General features: G+C 43.3%; 1 protein-coding gene across 2 annotated transcripts in view; it reads right to left on the bottom strand.

Annotated features, from left to right (window-relative positions):
- The window catches only part of WTIP (WT1 interacting protein), a 57,131-nt gene that overhangs the window by 20,860 nt on the left and 20,299 nt on the right, over positions 1–15,972 (bottom strand). Inside the window, exons 2-3 of one of the 2 annotated variants that reach the window (XR_013841891.1) lie at positions 14,083–14,184; positions 643–714 (exon numbers count right to left, since the gene is read on the bottom strand). Coding sequence is in view for 1 of the 2 variants with exons in the window: in XM_079988422.1 (XP_079844548.1) it covers positions 647–714; positions 14,083–14,184 (170 nt within the window). In the remaining variant the exon portion in view is untranslated. The remainder of the gene's footprint in view (positions 1–642; positions 715–14,082; positions 14,185–15,972) is intronic. The other variant, XM_079988422.1, reaches the window with a different exon arrangement.

Here is a 15,972-nt window from a genome sequence, read left to right as displayed (position 1 = left end):
TACCATGCAGTTGATTCAGCCCATGTTCTGTGACAGGAGAAAGAAAATATTCACTAATCATGTGGTCTACAAAGAGAATAGGGGTGGTGCAGGAGGGTGGCGAGGCTAGGCATTTCCCACTTGGGGGGCCGACTGCTCTCCCATTCCCACTTTGCAAAATAGTATTCAAGAAGATGAGGTGCAGCCTTGCACTGACGGTATAGTGCCCGAGGGCCCCCAAAATGCAGAAACCCAGAATGAAACGGAGGGAGAAGACATTCCAAGGGAGAGGTTGTTGGACTAGCCCAAGGTCAGGATGGCAGATGTGGGGATGTTGCATCATCGCTGAGAGCAGCCTACTCGCCAGATTCTGGAATTCTTGTCATTATTGTTTGCTTTTCTGTATACACCATAATTGCTGCTTAAATAAAACGGTTACTCATCTGTCAATCTGCAAATTTTCCTTTGCTTGTGCTAAGTTCCCCACCGTTGGGGCTCACAGTGATGACAGACAAACGGAAGTTTCACAGGCCTCCCCTTTTGTTATGACTGGCATCCACCCTCCTAACCACAGATGTCTGAGCTGAGGGCTGCCATATTTTGTCATTTCCCTCCCCTGCTCCCCCACTGCCAAAAAAGACACAGAAAGCCCTAAAATCTTACTTACTAGGAAGTCTTCTTCACAGTAGACTTTTCCATTGACGTTGTAGAAGGCTTTCCCTCGTAATCTTCTTCCTGTTAAAAAGATTGTACAGTCAGAGCCATAATACCCCAACTTAGAAGTTGTTAGAAATAAGGAACAGAAATGGAGATGAGTGACAATTTTATGGATGACATTCTCTAGAATATCTTAGGAAAAAAAGCCCCAATTAGTGCAACTGCAGAGATAATTTATTCAATGTCGTTGCTTCAGTGGTACCCATGGGGCACTTCCATTTATCTAGGGCAGGGCTCCCCAAACTTTTAGGGCCCAGGAGCACATTTTGACATCAAAGAAACTTTTGTGAGCACAACAAAGTACAAATTTCACAGAAAAGAAATGGGAAATGCTCAGACCTCCCACCACCACCACCAAAGAAAAAGAAAAACCAGGCAAAACCATTCATATACATATTACAAGTAAAACACGGGGGGAGGGGAGCAGGCCCCTCCCCACCTCCAAAACAACATTTCCAATCTAACATGCAAAACACTCACTCAATTTTAGAAATAAAAATTGGGATGCAGCAGGGGCCCTTGGCAGGTAACAAGCTCTTGAAGGCATTGTGATGACCACGGGGGTCACATTAGGAACCACAGATCTAGGAAATGATGAAGTCCATTTATTTGGGTTTAAATCACTGCATATTTGGGGATTAATGTATTAGTGAATGATCCTGTTCATTCACCCCTTTATTGCAGAGTCACACAGAGATATTGCTCAGTGTGAACACATCCTTGAAAGTTATTGGTGTTATTAGTAGTGATGATGCGGGGCTTTTGCATTTTTCCACAGAAATGTTTTGTATTTCTCAAAAAAATGTGTTGCTTTGCAAAACTACTTAAGAGCATAATGAATACAATCCCAGCCAAACTCTGCTTTTTTCAAAGATTTAAAACAAGACACTTTCAAAATGACTGTCCCTACCAAGGGTTGGTAAAGATTTTGCACACTTGAAAAATTCCAGATGAATACAACTGTGATATCAAAATATACAGAAAGAGTCAACATACAGGGGACCTTGGTCTCCATCTATGCTTTCTTTTCATCTTTCTCAGGTATTGGGAGAGACACTTCAGTAATCTGCAATGGCTAATGATCAATACAACATAACACAAAAGTAAGATCTTCCAAGGACACTTCTGTTCACATGCCTCGGAGAAAGGCTTGTTTTTTTATTAGTTGTTTTGTAAATTTTTGTTGCTGGATTAAAAAAATAATAATCTCAAGACAAACAACAGAAGCAGTGGATGTGTAAACTAAAACCCAAAATACACGTAATCTAAAACATTATAATCTATGCAACTGCTCCTGAGCCTGAACTTTAGAAAGACACAGAAAAGCTTTTGGGTCTGCAACTGCCCCCTTTCTCCAACACCCACCACAAGCAAGGGAGGCAGGAAAGGAGGGCTCCCCCCCCCCCTTTCTTGAGATGACACAGAAGCCCTAATTTTGCATCCAAGTGCAACAGCTTCCAAAAGCCTTTTGTTGTCATCTTGTACTCTGCAATCCTCTGCCAACTATCACAGAAGCCGCTGGAATTTGGGCTACATCAAAGACTATTTTCAGGGGCAGGGGGGGAGAAGGGAGATGGAAGGGCTGGCTTTGGCATCCCTCTCACTCACTTAAAAATGGCTCCTTTTCCCAGGCTCTGCCATGCCCTTCAGCACGAACAGCTTGTACTAGCTTGTTCAGAATCTACACCCAGATGGAGGCCAGCAGCGAGCAAGAGCTAACCTGCAAGTCAATAGTAAAAGAAAGAAAGAAATTTTGGTGTAGGATGGGGGAGTAACCTGTTTTGTTTTGTTCTTTTTAATGCACAAAGGTGACATGCTTGCATCAGGCATTAATTAACTTGGAAGAACCACGGACACCCCAGGTTTCACAATCAAGAGATAATTCAGACATTTGTCAGATGCATGGGCTTTGACACAGGAATTAAATTAAACTTCTGGTGAGAAGTCCCAGTGTTTGCATCCTCTCCCACCATTGACATTAGCGTTCAAACAGCTCCTTGGAGCCAGGGACCCATCCTTGTACACTTATGCCAGCCTTCCCCAACCTGATGCCCTCCAGATGTTTTGGACTACAACTGCCTAGCTAGGGGTGGTTGCCAGGAGCCCCATGGAGACATCCTGGTGGGATTGGTCAGAAGGGGAGGAAGAATGGGGCAAGGATGTAGAAGGAGATTCTCCCTTCTTTCTACAGCTTCAATTTACTGAAACTCACGCTCATACATTCTGGATGAAAAAAAGAACAACCCAGTCAGAATCTCTGAATGAACATTCTCCCTTGATGAGAAAGTGAAGGAAGTGGAATCAACCCAGCCCTTGCCAACCTGTCACCGTCCAGATGTTCCAAAACATCTGGAGGGCACCAGGTTGGCAAATTCTGTCTCAGCCAATCCTTTTGCCTAAAAGGAATTCATGCAGTTGACTAAAATTAAGGCATCTAATAAACAAGACAGAACAGGTATTTCTGCCTGTGGATTTTTACTTTAAAACTTTAGGAATTGAAGCTGAAGACACCTATTCCATTCACTGTACAGTTGGCTACATGCTGGCAATAAAAAGAATTTTAATCCATAACAGAACATGTAAAGAGGAGAGGCAGAGTTTGCTGCTCAGTCTCCTGATGCAAAATAGGTATTTGCTGGTGTCCATGATTAAGGGGTCTGGAAATCTCCAATGCCATATCAGTATAATGGAGCAGGAAGTATGCAGTCTTTTAAGGAAACTGGCAGGTTCTTTATGCTCTCAGCCTACAAAGCAAGTTTCTAACCCACATGGGATTCAGAGAAAAATCTGAGAATGTAAGTTGTTGTTTTTTGCTGATAAAAAACCATGCACAGCTGAAAACAGAGAATTTTTGTGGTCTGGCTTTCTAAATACATGCCCTGGTTTCCTAGACCATCCTGCCCTGATTCCATTCCCCTCACTTTTCCATAACCTTCAATACATTTTTAAGTGTCTTCCAGGAAATCCCCACTAAACTCCTACACCTGGGGAAAAAAGTAAAATGGCCCTCCATAGAAGGCTGCTAGAGCATTTCATCTGCAAATTGCATGAAGCACACATATATGAAGTACGTTAATGCAGATTTTCTCAATTTGCATGAGACGCCCTAGATGGTAGGATGGTGGGTACTTCGTACTGTCCTAAAGCCTCCAGGTGTCAAATTCAGTTTTAGAAGTTCAAATTCAGAAGTTTAGAAGAAGTTCAGCAGCTTGGTCTCAATACTTGAAGTAGCCCTGGAAACAAGTCCACAAAAGAGTCCACAAGAGTCTTATCATAGGTGAGCAAGTATTTATAAGTGTATCTTCAAAGATCTCAAAACAATTCCTTGTCACAATACACTGTCTGCCGGTATCAGAGCCTAAATCTGTCAGGAATTCTGTGAAAGTGGTAATTTTCACCAGGAATTTCTACAACTGCAGAATTGCCACTTTATAAGGCAGATGCCACAAACCTGCAGCAGTCTCCTGGCAAGGGATATAGTGTCACAACATGAAATACATTTTCCTTTACTCTTTGCAGCAGGATTTTCTTGGGACCTTCACCTCAGGAGTATTTCCCTAACACAAGGCTTCCTTCCTTCCTCCTCTTGTGGTTTTACCTGGATAGAACCCTCTGGCACAGCAACCTGGTTGGACTAGTTTTTAGAAATGCCCAGGATGTGGCTCTCCATTTCACACCTGCCCATGCACTTGGAGAACAATAGCTCATTTTGCAATGCCAGGCTGCAAAATTCCATTCAAGACTGGCACAGGTAAAGAGGGATCCTTATAGGACTATTAAGAAGTGCTTTAAAAATGCATTCAGTGTGCTGTTAAATCATGAGTTGCTCATCACATACAACAGCTTATTAAGAGGCAAAAATGTGTAATTATCAGGCATGGGACTACGGTTATAGCTGCCCCGTTGGGGACTCAGGAGTTTATCATCTGGAAGGTTAGAAGCATTCATCAGCTGTTGAACAACAGAGGGACCCACATTCCAAATCACATCTGCAGCAACAAAGCAGTCCCACTCTCCTTTCACCAAGATGCAGTGCAGTAGTAAATGCAAAAAAATCTGAAGGGCCCCAGCTTTAGGATGACTTAGGGTACCCCTAGTGTGGTGTAGTGGTTAAAGTGTCAAACTTTACCCTGGGAGCCCAGGGTAAAAAACCCCACTCAGCTATGAATCTCACTGGTAGTCTGGTAGCAACACCTCAACACCTTCCACATGCATCAGGAGGATTTTGGGAATCACACGGCAGGGCAGAATTTCCAAAAAAGATATGCTCTCCCAAGCCCACATTCCCAACATGTTCACACTCTTTTGTTTCAGCGACGTCTACACTGGCTTGGTAATGTTCACAGAATGGAAGATGGCAGGATCCCCAAGGAAATGCTCCACAGGGAACACCAGGCCCATTGGTAGAACAACTCCGTGATACAAAGATGCCTGCAAACATGACATGAAGGCTGGCGATATCAACCCCGCCATGTGAGAATCCCTTGCAGACAACCGCAGGGCTTGAAAACAGTCAAGCTGTGTATCTATAGCAGTGAGCAGTTATAGAGGAATGACCGCTGGGAGGAACACGGATGGAAGAATTTCCATGGTGCATCTGCAGCAGCACAACCGGTCACCTTCATCTGTCTCAGCTGCAACAAAACATGTCTCTCCCACATCAGTCTCTACAGGCACAGCAACCTTTGACTTCATCTCCAAAGGCGTAATCCTCCATTGTCTCCCAAGACAGATGGATGCCAACCAAGAATTTTAGTTTCTGCTGACTCTTCCTCTCCTCCTCCTAACTTTCTAGATCTGAACATGAAAGTAGTGGGAGGAGGGAATCAAACGCCATTCTCCTTCCAAAATAAGTGTATTTGCTTTCAATCCCATGAATTTTAAGGGTGTCTGAGTAAGCCTTTTAGGATGCAGACAGAATTCAAAGTATTTCAGTAATGGTTCATATAGGGAGGATATTCCCAGCATTCCTTACTCCTTTAACCTCAGGAATAACATTTTTTGAGTGTGGGAAAGAAAAGTAAGAGGATTCTCGTGTTGCCTCTGGTCCTCCAGGGTGAGCCCAGACAGGAAACTGCGGCCCTAACAGGCTTCATAAGATGACTAAGGAAATTCCATGCCCTACACAAAGAATCAAACCAACTTCATTCCACATTTGAGACTTCCGTAGGGAACCTTTTAAGCATCTCTCCAGATCTGGAAGGCTGAGGAGACCTCCTTTAGGTGGCTTCACAGGGCAGGAAGATAAATCAGGAGTTGCTACTCTCTAGCATATTTACACAACCACCACATGTTGATCAGGGTTCCCTCTACCTCGTGGCACTTCCAGAATAAATTAGACCTTTTTAAAATAAATTTTCACTAATTTGCTGGGTGTCAAGTACACCAGTACATCATCTTTTGTAGGTTTTCCTTAATAAGATAACAGGCAGAGAAATTCATGGTTTCCCCCCATCATTTTTCCAATGAGGACAATTCTATGTTGTAACCAATATCTATGGCCCATTTTGTCATTGTCACCTTTACCATCTCATCTTTGGTCTCCCACTCCAGTAGCAGTTTATAAATTTTCAAGATTAATTTATTACCCTTTCCTATTGCAATTTTTTCAAATTCTGAACTCATTTCCGCAAATACCTTTTCCTTATTGTCTCTTTTATATAACTCGTTCACCTGAAAGTACTGAAATCAATCTACAGTATGATCCAAAATCTCTTCTCTCTCCTCCTTCTCTAAATCCTGTAAGGTGGCCCACTTCTCATCCATGTTCAACCTTTTCACTGAGACCACCTCAGTTGGTGATATCCATCTTGGGGGTTTTCTCTCTAAAAGATCTATGTGTCTCTGCCAAACCATGTATGTACTTATGACATGGTTTTGGAAACCTTTGGGCACCCTTGATTTGTCATAATGCAGATATGCATGCCATCCAAAGCATAGATCAAAACGTTCTAAGTCTAAAAGATTGGTATCTCTTAGCTCCATCCATTCTTTCATCCAGTAGATGCACGCTGCCTCGTAATAAAGTCAGAGGTCTGGAAGGGCAAAACTCCCTCTTTCTCTTAAGTCTGTCAGATTTTTATACTTAATTCAGGGTTTCTTTGTTTGTTTGTTTGTTTAAAAAACTGTTAGCCCTGGCTTAGGTGGTGGTTAGAGAACTGGGGTTTCATTACAGGAAGCAAAATACCTCAGACCATCACTGTGTATCATTACAGCCCATAAGGATTAGAAACTTGCTTATTACAATGAAAGCAGAGATTCTCCAGAAGCTGAATTCTGCACCTATAATTACACTGTACTGCTGGGCTCCTGTGGAACGGCAGCACACACAATGCCCTGTTGAGATGCCTTGCCTACAGCACCTCATGTGAGCTGAGCAGATTCTTAGAACAGATGGAAGTGGCAGTTCAAAACATCTGAAGCAGGGGTCGGCAAGATTTACCTCGCCTGAGCCAGTTCACTCCAGCAGAGATCTCTCAGTGGGCTGGATTGCGCACTCGCCCATGATTTCCGGCATCTGCGCCTGCACAGACGTGATTTCCAGTGCTGCGGAAGCGAGTCCCCGCACCGCACTGGTTTGGCGTAGCGTGTGGGAACTTGTTGAGCAGGCGGCTCGGTTCCGGGGTGGCTCGTGGGCCAGTTAAACGACCCCCATGGGCCTTAGGATGCCTACCCCTGATCTGAAGGGCAACAGGTTGGCAGAGGCTGTTCTAGAATATGCAGGGATTCCAGGGAAAGGTGGAAAAGCTCCAAAAGGTAAGGAAGTTTGAAAGCTAAGCTCTAGCTGAAGGAACCAGTCAACAGGGAGGTCTGCCCTACAACCAAGATATCTGCAGGAAGCAAGTCTCCTTGTATATATTCAACTCCCCACCCCCAACAAAAAACCTTCCCAGTACCAGAAACAAAGGTTGAGAGAGAATTAATTCTGTGCCAAAATTCCTCTCAAAATGAGATACTGCACCTTGGCAGGAGTTGCTATTCACAGGTTGCATCAGTGTTGGAAACCCAAATCACTAAGTGGATACCACAGGTCTGGCTGCACCAATTTATATTCTCCGCAGTGGGATCCCAAACACAGAATCCCTTTTGCACCTGCACTCCCTTTTGACTAGGAGGAATGCAGGATCAGATCCCCAAACATACATGTTCTGTTATGCTAAGGTTCCTGTGGCTCCACTCCAGAGGGAACAAACATACCTTTATCTATTTTTTTCTAAAAAGGAATTGTAGTTTCAACTAACAGGCCAGAAAAAGCTGAAAAGACCTTTTGTTACAGAGGGCAAAAATGTCTGGAGTATAATTGTACAAACACTCTCACATTTTCTGGACTAAAACTGATTGCATTCTAGTCGTCCCCCCCCCATGCATCAAAAGACACTGAAATATTTTAGAATTCTTTGCTGCTGCCTAATAAAGATGGAACTGGAGGCAAAGTCGCTATTTAAAAACAAAATGAAATAAAGCTCCAAGAGCAGCTGAATCCCAGGAATAATTTTGCAAAGACAGGGAACAATCCACCAAGTTTTTCCCTCATAAGCCCCACAAATGGAGGGGCGTAACACACGTAACTCTCTTTCCTTTCAAACAGACCCTATTGCAGTAGAAGGAGTGTCTCCAATATTTGCCCGAGATCCTTTAAAGAAAGACTAACACAGAAAATGGGGCAATACAAAACAAAAATCTCACAGCGCTATTTTTCAGGGAGCTTGCATATATTTAGTTACTAAAACTATTAGGATGCAAATCTCAAAATGTGCAAGCCTTCACTTAGCCAATAAATACAGAAACTGGCATACATTGTCCTTGCATAATAAAAGGCTCGCTGGTAAAATAGCAGGAGCTCTACGTAAATAAGCAACATTCTTCTTGGCTGAGGTCACTGACTCACTCTATTCTACTTCACCCCAGTCTGGAATCTGACAATTTAAGTATGGGAGAGGGAGGCACTGCCACTCTTCAGCCCCCTCCCCGTACACACACAGACACACACACAAACAGTGGACTTCATTTTAAATGCAGTTTTAAATTTTAAAGAGAGGCATCCTATGACAGTAGCAAGACACAAATATTTTAATTAGGGATATGAAAGGCTTGTGAAATTATCCTAAAAAGACAAAGGAAATGCCACTCACAATTCAAAGTTTAGGAAAATGTGTCCATGTTGTGTATGTGTAGATAGGTACCTCAAATGTACTATGTTTACTGTATATTTTATCTATATTCATGAGACAAAGTACGACCAGTTAGAATTTCTTTTTAGAAATCCGTTGGCTGCATTGCACACTATCAACAAGCACAGGGGCTGAATGTCGGCAACAGAATATGGCCTTGGGCCCAAGTTTAGCTTCTTGGGAAACTCAGCTATTATTTATTTTTATTGTTATTTTAAGAAAAGCATGTTTTTAGATTTTGGACCTCTGAAAATGCACTTGAAAGTATATGAGCAGGACGAGGAGGCTGAATATGAGTGCTTTGAATAGGAAACATTTTCTGAGCACATACAGGGCAGGATTCTGCCCAAAATGTATTTACGGTGGTCCTTGGTTTACAACCATAACCCGTTCCAGAGATCTGTTTGTAAACCAAAACAGGTTGAACCCAAGGCACGCTTTCGCCAATGGGGCCTCCCAAAAAAAAAAAAAAATGGGTTGTAATCCAAAAGAAGTTTGCAAACTGAGACACGCACTTCCGGGTTTGACGTGTTTGTAATCCAAAATGTATGCAAACCAGACTGTTTGCAAACCAAGGTACCACTGTATTAATTTGAAAATGTACATAATATTCCAAGGTGACTTTCCAGATACAATAAAATCAGTTAATGAATATCTATAAAACATAACTAAAAGCATCAGTAAAGCATCAGTAGATACTGGTTGGTTTAAATAAAAGTTCATGATGAGCAGTCCTGCCTAAGTGGTAAAGGTAAAGGTAAAGGGACCCCTGACCATTAGGTCCAGTTGCAGACGACTCTGGGGTTGTGGCGCTCATCTCGCTTTACTGGCCGAGGGAGCCGGCGTACAACTTCTGGGTCATGTGGCCAGAATGACTAAGCCACTTCTGGTGAACCAGAGCAGTGCACGGAAATGCCGTTTACCTTCCAAAAAGAAGGGAGGGGTGGTTCCTGACAAATCTCTACAGGCAGCGAGTTCCACAGGGCAGCAGGGACTGTTACCCTAAAGACTCAGTCCCTAGCGAAGGCCAACTGAACCCCAAGGGCCAAAGTGCCCCATCAGAGGATCTCCGGGATTGAGGTGGAGGATCGAATGCAACAGAATACAGAGCAATTGCATTGAGAGGCTGTCATGTCCAACAGACCTCAAACAACAGTGCCATCCCTCCCACTTCTAGGATGGCAACTCTCAAACTGCACTTTCAGCAAACACTGGAAACTACAGTGGTACCTCCAGTTGCGAATGGGATCCATTCCGGTGGACCGCTTCTGCGCATGCACACCAAAACCCAGAAAAATACTTCCGGGTTTGCTGCGTTCATATCCCAAAGTTTACATATCCAAAGGGAAATGTAAGCAGAGGTACGACTGTAATTGCTAATCCTACTATTGGAGCATAGTGGAGCTACTTGTTCAGTTCATATGGAGTGCCAGTGATGCTCCAAAGGCCTAGCTAGGCCCACATGAACTGAGTGGGCATCCTGAAGCCTCAAAAACATGCAGGGATGGCATGACAGAAACTTGGGGTCCCTCAGCCCAAATATATATAGAAAACATCCCTTAGAAAGTTGAAGGGGGGGTGGGGCATGGCGAAATCACTACTTTAAGATAATATTTCTCTTATTAAAATTCTTTTTTTACTGAATTTATACCCCACCCTTCCTCCCCAAGGAGTCCAGGGTAGCAAACAGATACACAGTTTAAAAACAAAAGGAAAGTGGTGGTGCTTTTACAATCATGTCTCTGCTAACTAGCTTTCTGTTGAAATTTTCTCCCTCTCTCCCTCTCTCCCTCTCTCTCTCTCTCTCTCCCCCTCATTGATTGAATTTATATATCGCCCTATACCCGGAGGTCTCATGGCGGTTCACAGAAAAGATCACAATATATAAAATAAAAACAATAACCCAATAACACCTCCCCAAAAGAGACACATTTTAAAAGAGTATAGGATGTCAATCAGATCAACCAAAGGCCTGGTTTTTGCCTGGCGCCTAAAGGTGTATAATTAATGCTCTTAAGGAGACTGTGGCCCTCTGAAACATTAAGCCAGAAATAACCATTTGTTCCATTTTGTGATTTCAAGAATGAACAGAAGTAAAAACACTGCTATGCAGAGCTCAGGCCAAAAGCCAGGGTCAAGGAGTGCTCTTTCAGAGGTCCCCATGGGCAAGTCTCTGCAGCTAACTTTGGGCTAACTCATGGAGAAGGCGGAAGGGTGGCTGTTTGAGCAGGCCTTGCGCCAAGCCAGCCTCTCAGATCAGCCACTCAGCTGCAGCCACGTCCCAACATCGGTTCCAGTTCCCACAACCGCTTGACATAATGTGGAATTATTTTTTTTAAGCATCCTAGGAATGTTAAAAATATATGATCAAGGCAGTGGGAAGTGGGAGGTCATGCTAGGGGGGAGGGGGGCAAGAACCCACTCCCTTGGGTAATTTTTGTATTTTCCATCTACCCTTTCATTAATAGTTAACACAGCATTGTTGGATGTGGAGAGAGAAGGGCCACAAATCACACCCAAGCAGACCCTATGCCAGGGCATTATAAACAAAAAGTACTGTAGCCATCCAGTAACAAATAAATATAGTAGTTTCATATGACTGCCCATCGACAAACGTTCCCTGGGGGGCTCGCAAATATTATGGTATCAAAAATGCAACACAATAGTTAAAATCAATAAAAAACAGTAAAAGACAGCAAAATATTTCCTTGTAACAGATACAGCATAAACTGATTACAGCTTTTGTTGAAACACAGTCATAACAGTTCAAGGTTAATTTTACTACAAAACCCTGCAGCAAGAAAAAACAGAATTCAGCCACCTGGTTGCTCAGGACCTTTAAAAATGTGGTAATTTATGTCCCCTTCTTCCACCATGGAGCTTAGGGTGGTGTTCATGGCTCTCCCTATGCCCTCTCATTTTATCCTCCTAACAACCCTGTGAGGCAGGCTAGGCTGAAAGAGTGGCTGGCCCAAGATCACCTAGTGGGCTTCATGACAGACCTGGAGGATTTGAACTCAAGTCTCCCCAGTCCAAATCCCATACTCTAATCAAAACACAACACTAGCACAGACGTCTTAGGCAAACCGTTTGTCTACTATTGGCTTCTGCCAACCGTTCAGGTATCAGAAAACTCACCCCTTTCCTTATTTTTCTTTCCTCTAGGAGGAATGTGTGTCATTCTTTTGGCTTTTCCACACACTATAGGACTTCCAATAACATTTTGATTAATTTCCTCACCAAATATACATGAGTAAGCCCAGTGCTCATGGAATGTGCAGAGCTCTTACAACTCCCATCAGCCACAGCATCATATGGTCATGGTGACTGGGGCTAATGGAAGTTCTAGTTCAAAACAGCTGGAGCACACCAGGTTCACAAAGCCACACTGATCAAAACTAGGGAGATGTGTATGGTGGAGGCAATGTGCACAGGTGGCCTCAATTTATTAATTCGTTTATTCATTCACTCACTCACTCATTACGGATTTATCCATGCTCAGTAACAACTGCTCTCTGGCTAATGAAAAAACATGCTTTAAAAAGTTAAAAATCACAAAATCCATGTACCGTAGCACCTCAGTTTAAGTATGTAAACAGCCCTTTTTACATACTTTTTGGTAGACGAATTCTGCAAAACCGGAAGTAGTGTTCCAGTTAGTGAACTTTACCTCGGTCTATGAATGGAAGCTGAACGGTAGAAGGGCACCGGTGATGGGAGGCCTCATTAGGGAAAGCGAACCTCAGTTTAAGAACGGCTTTGGGTTTAAGAATGAACTTCTGGAATGGATTAAGTTCATAAACCGAGGTATCACTGTAAAACTGTATCATTAAGACGAGGGGGAGGATGGATTTTTAATTGTAAAAACTTCTTTAAATCTTTTAACCAAACAACACCCCCCCAACAAATCCACATAAATAAAATTCTTTTTTAGAAGCACTAACACTAAAACATCTGCTTTATTTTATGCCATCTTATTTTTATTTTGCTGCTTATATGCTATGTTTTATTGCATGCCACTCTGAAATTGTTTTTCCAATAAAAAAGGATAGAAATATTTTAAATAAATACAGTCATTTTAAATCAGAGAAGTCTACAAACTATGGCAAGCAGCCATGCAAGTCCTACAAAGTTATACAACCACATTAGCAACCACCCAGCAAAATCCAACAGATTTTAAAAACAGAGTTTAAAAGGCCCGTGAAAATAAATATATATTTTTTCCTTGTGTCAAAGAGTCATTAAAATAGGTGCTGGGACAACCCCTCTGCAGAAGGTACTCCAAACCTGAGAGGCTGCTCCTGAGAAGGCCCTTATCACCTTCAATATTCTCCAGTATCTGTGCAGGTAGATCTCATCTTAGGTTGATTTTATATGCATGATCACAGCTTTATGCCGATAACAGGAAAATAAATATATGGGATAGAAGAACAAGGAAACTCCGTGGAAGGGTCATCTGAGATCTCACAAAATCTCACAGGACCTCATTGGAGCCTTAGAGGACCTTCCAGAGTCCTCATGCAACTCAGAGGTAGTTTTAGGGTAGCATGATTGGTTCAGCCGCACTGAATACTGCACTGTAGGGGGTGCTACAACAATTCTGTAGCATGGAGCATGAGAAGGGGGGGGGGCGGGCAGGGAGAGTGTCAAATTTTAAGGTGCTGCTGAAATTTGAGAGCCCAAAGTCTACTACTGCACAACATTCCCAGCTCCTGGTAAGCAAGGAGGGCAGTTTTAAAAAGCTCCCTGTCTTGCATGGGGGGCAAGGCCTGCTCAATGCAGGCTTTAGACATTTAGAGTTCCAGGAGCCATTCTGGCTTTGCACGATTTTGCTTATATACACAATAGCCAGGAATGTAACCCCTGCATATAATGAGACCTTCCTGGACACTTTGGAAACATAGCAATAAAAATGAAGCGTCACTTTCCAGCTGAAATTTGACCACCACAGGTATTCTGCTCTACAGTGGGTTAAGCAGAGCACCAGTCGCCTCACTTCTGGTAAAATCACAGCATCACTACTTTTGCAATCCATTATAACCTGCAGATTCCCCCAAGTATTCCAAATTTCACCTTCATTTTACACATTTAGACCTTCGATTCATCAAAATGCCATGCACGCAGTGAAGGCACCCCAAGGGGCAGGCCTCAAGATCCAACAGGGACACAAGTTAAGGCATTTTTTTGCAAGAGGCCATAAAAGCACGCGACTTACCACAAGAGCAGCATGTAAAGCAGTTGGTGTGGTAGAGGTTCCCCATGGCCTGGCAAGCCTGGCTGGCCCCGTATACCCCCTTTCCGCACTTGATACAAATGCCTATGGAGAAGAGAGAGAAGGAAAATTAGAACCCAATAGAAATCCAACTAACAGCTGCAGATGCCTGACCAGCAGGCACTACCAACCCATGAAGCCAGCTGTTCTTATTGCTCAATAGGTGCCAGGAGTTATTTATTTAATTGCATTTTGATCCCACCTTTTTTCTCCAAGGAGCTCAAGGTGGTAAACATGGTTCTCCCCTTCCTCATTTAATCCCCACAAAAACCCTTTGAGGTAGGTTAAGCTAAGAGGCAATGACCCAAGGCCCAAGGTCACCTAGGGTGTTTCATGGCCAAGAAGGGATTTGAACCCCCATTTCTCGCAGGTCCTAGTCCGACACTAACCACTACATGAGTGCTCTCCAACCTTGGGTCCCCACAAGCTGTTGGACTACAACTCCTATCATTCCCAGTCAGTTTAGCCAGTGGTCAGAGATTATGGGAGTTGTAGTCCAACAACATATGGGGACCCAACACTGCACTATCCCACACAGGCTTTCAGTCATTTATTTCAGCATGGAACGTTGCAACTATTAAGTGCTAGAAACTGCTCCCCCCCTCCCTTGTTCCTTAAGAAGAAAAGAAAAGACAACACACACAAAAGCTAAATTTCCAAAAATTGAATTCTGAGAGGGGTAGCCAATGCCGCTAAAGACAGAATTAGGATTCCAGATGATCTTAAGAGATTGGAGAACTGGGCCCCAACTAACAAAATGAATTGCAATACGGACGAATGTAAGAATAAGATGGGGGACACCTCGCATGCCAGCAGTAAATGTGAAAAGGATCCAGAGGTTTAGTAGACCACAAGCTAATGTGACTCAACCATGTGATGCAGCAGCAAAAAAAAGCCAATGCTATTCTAGGCTACATCAACAGATGTAGTGTATAGTGTATAGTGTTCAGATCAAGGGAAATAATAGTACCACTCTCTTCTACCTTGGTCAGACCACACCTAGAATACTGTGTCCAATTCTGGGTGCCACAATTTAAGAAGGATGTCTTCAATGGCTTCAAGTTACACAGTAGGAGATTCTGACATCAGGAAGACCTTTCTGCTGGGAAGAGCTGTTCTGACAGTGGACCCATGAGAGGTGGTGGACCCTACTTTCTTGGAGTTTTTAAAGCATAGGTTGGATGGCCATCTGGCATATATGATCTATTTGCAGGGGGCTAGAGTCCCTTACAATTCTATGATTCATGGCTCAGCGTATCTGCTCAAAACAGAACTTGCATGCCACAGACATGGGGGAGTAGGGCTGAGCCAGAGCTGTGTCATTTTGCAACACCATCTATCTATGTATGGAGCTTTTCAGGCTAACATAAACAAAGACATACTGGCCCTATCTTGAGATTCCAACTGTAGGAGAGGCCACTGACGGAATTAGCAGATGCAGCAAAGAGGGCTTGGTCTTCATTTCAGCTGAGGCTGAGGGACAAAGGTGTAGTCTGCCAAAAGAAGGATGGAAGAGGTGGCTTTGAAGAAAGGTTGGAAGAACATGGATGTCCTGGGAGAAGTTCTAGGAGTAAGGGACACCAAGGGAGAGTCAGAATATTGAAGGAGAGGAGGGCATTTGCAGGAATATAAGGTAGAAATATTGGGGAAAGCATGACTGGGAAAAGCTACCAAGACACTGGTTGGTTCTGTTCCTTTCTGTAGGAGTGGTGGGCTTATTAGAAACAACCCATCTCAAGAAGCCAACAGATTCCCAAGAGCCCCTAGGGAGTTTCCATCAGGTATGGCAGTTGACACCATTGCAGTTGACACCATTGTTCCTAAGTGGACTCT

Source organism: Podarcis cretensis (assembly GCF_951804945.1).
Source record: "Podarcis cretensis genome assembly, chromosome: 8".
Taxonomy (NCBI): Eukaryota; Metazoa; Chordata; class Lepidosauria; order Squamata; family Lacertidae; genus Podarcis; species Podarcis cretensis.
This window is presented reverse-complemented; position numbering and strand designations above follow the sequence as displayed.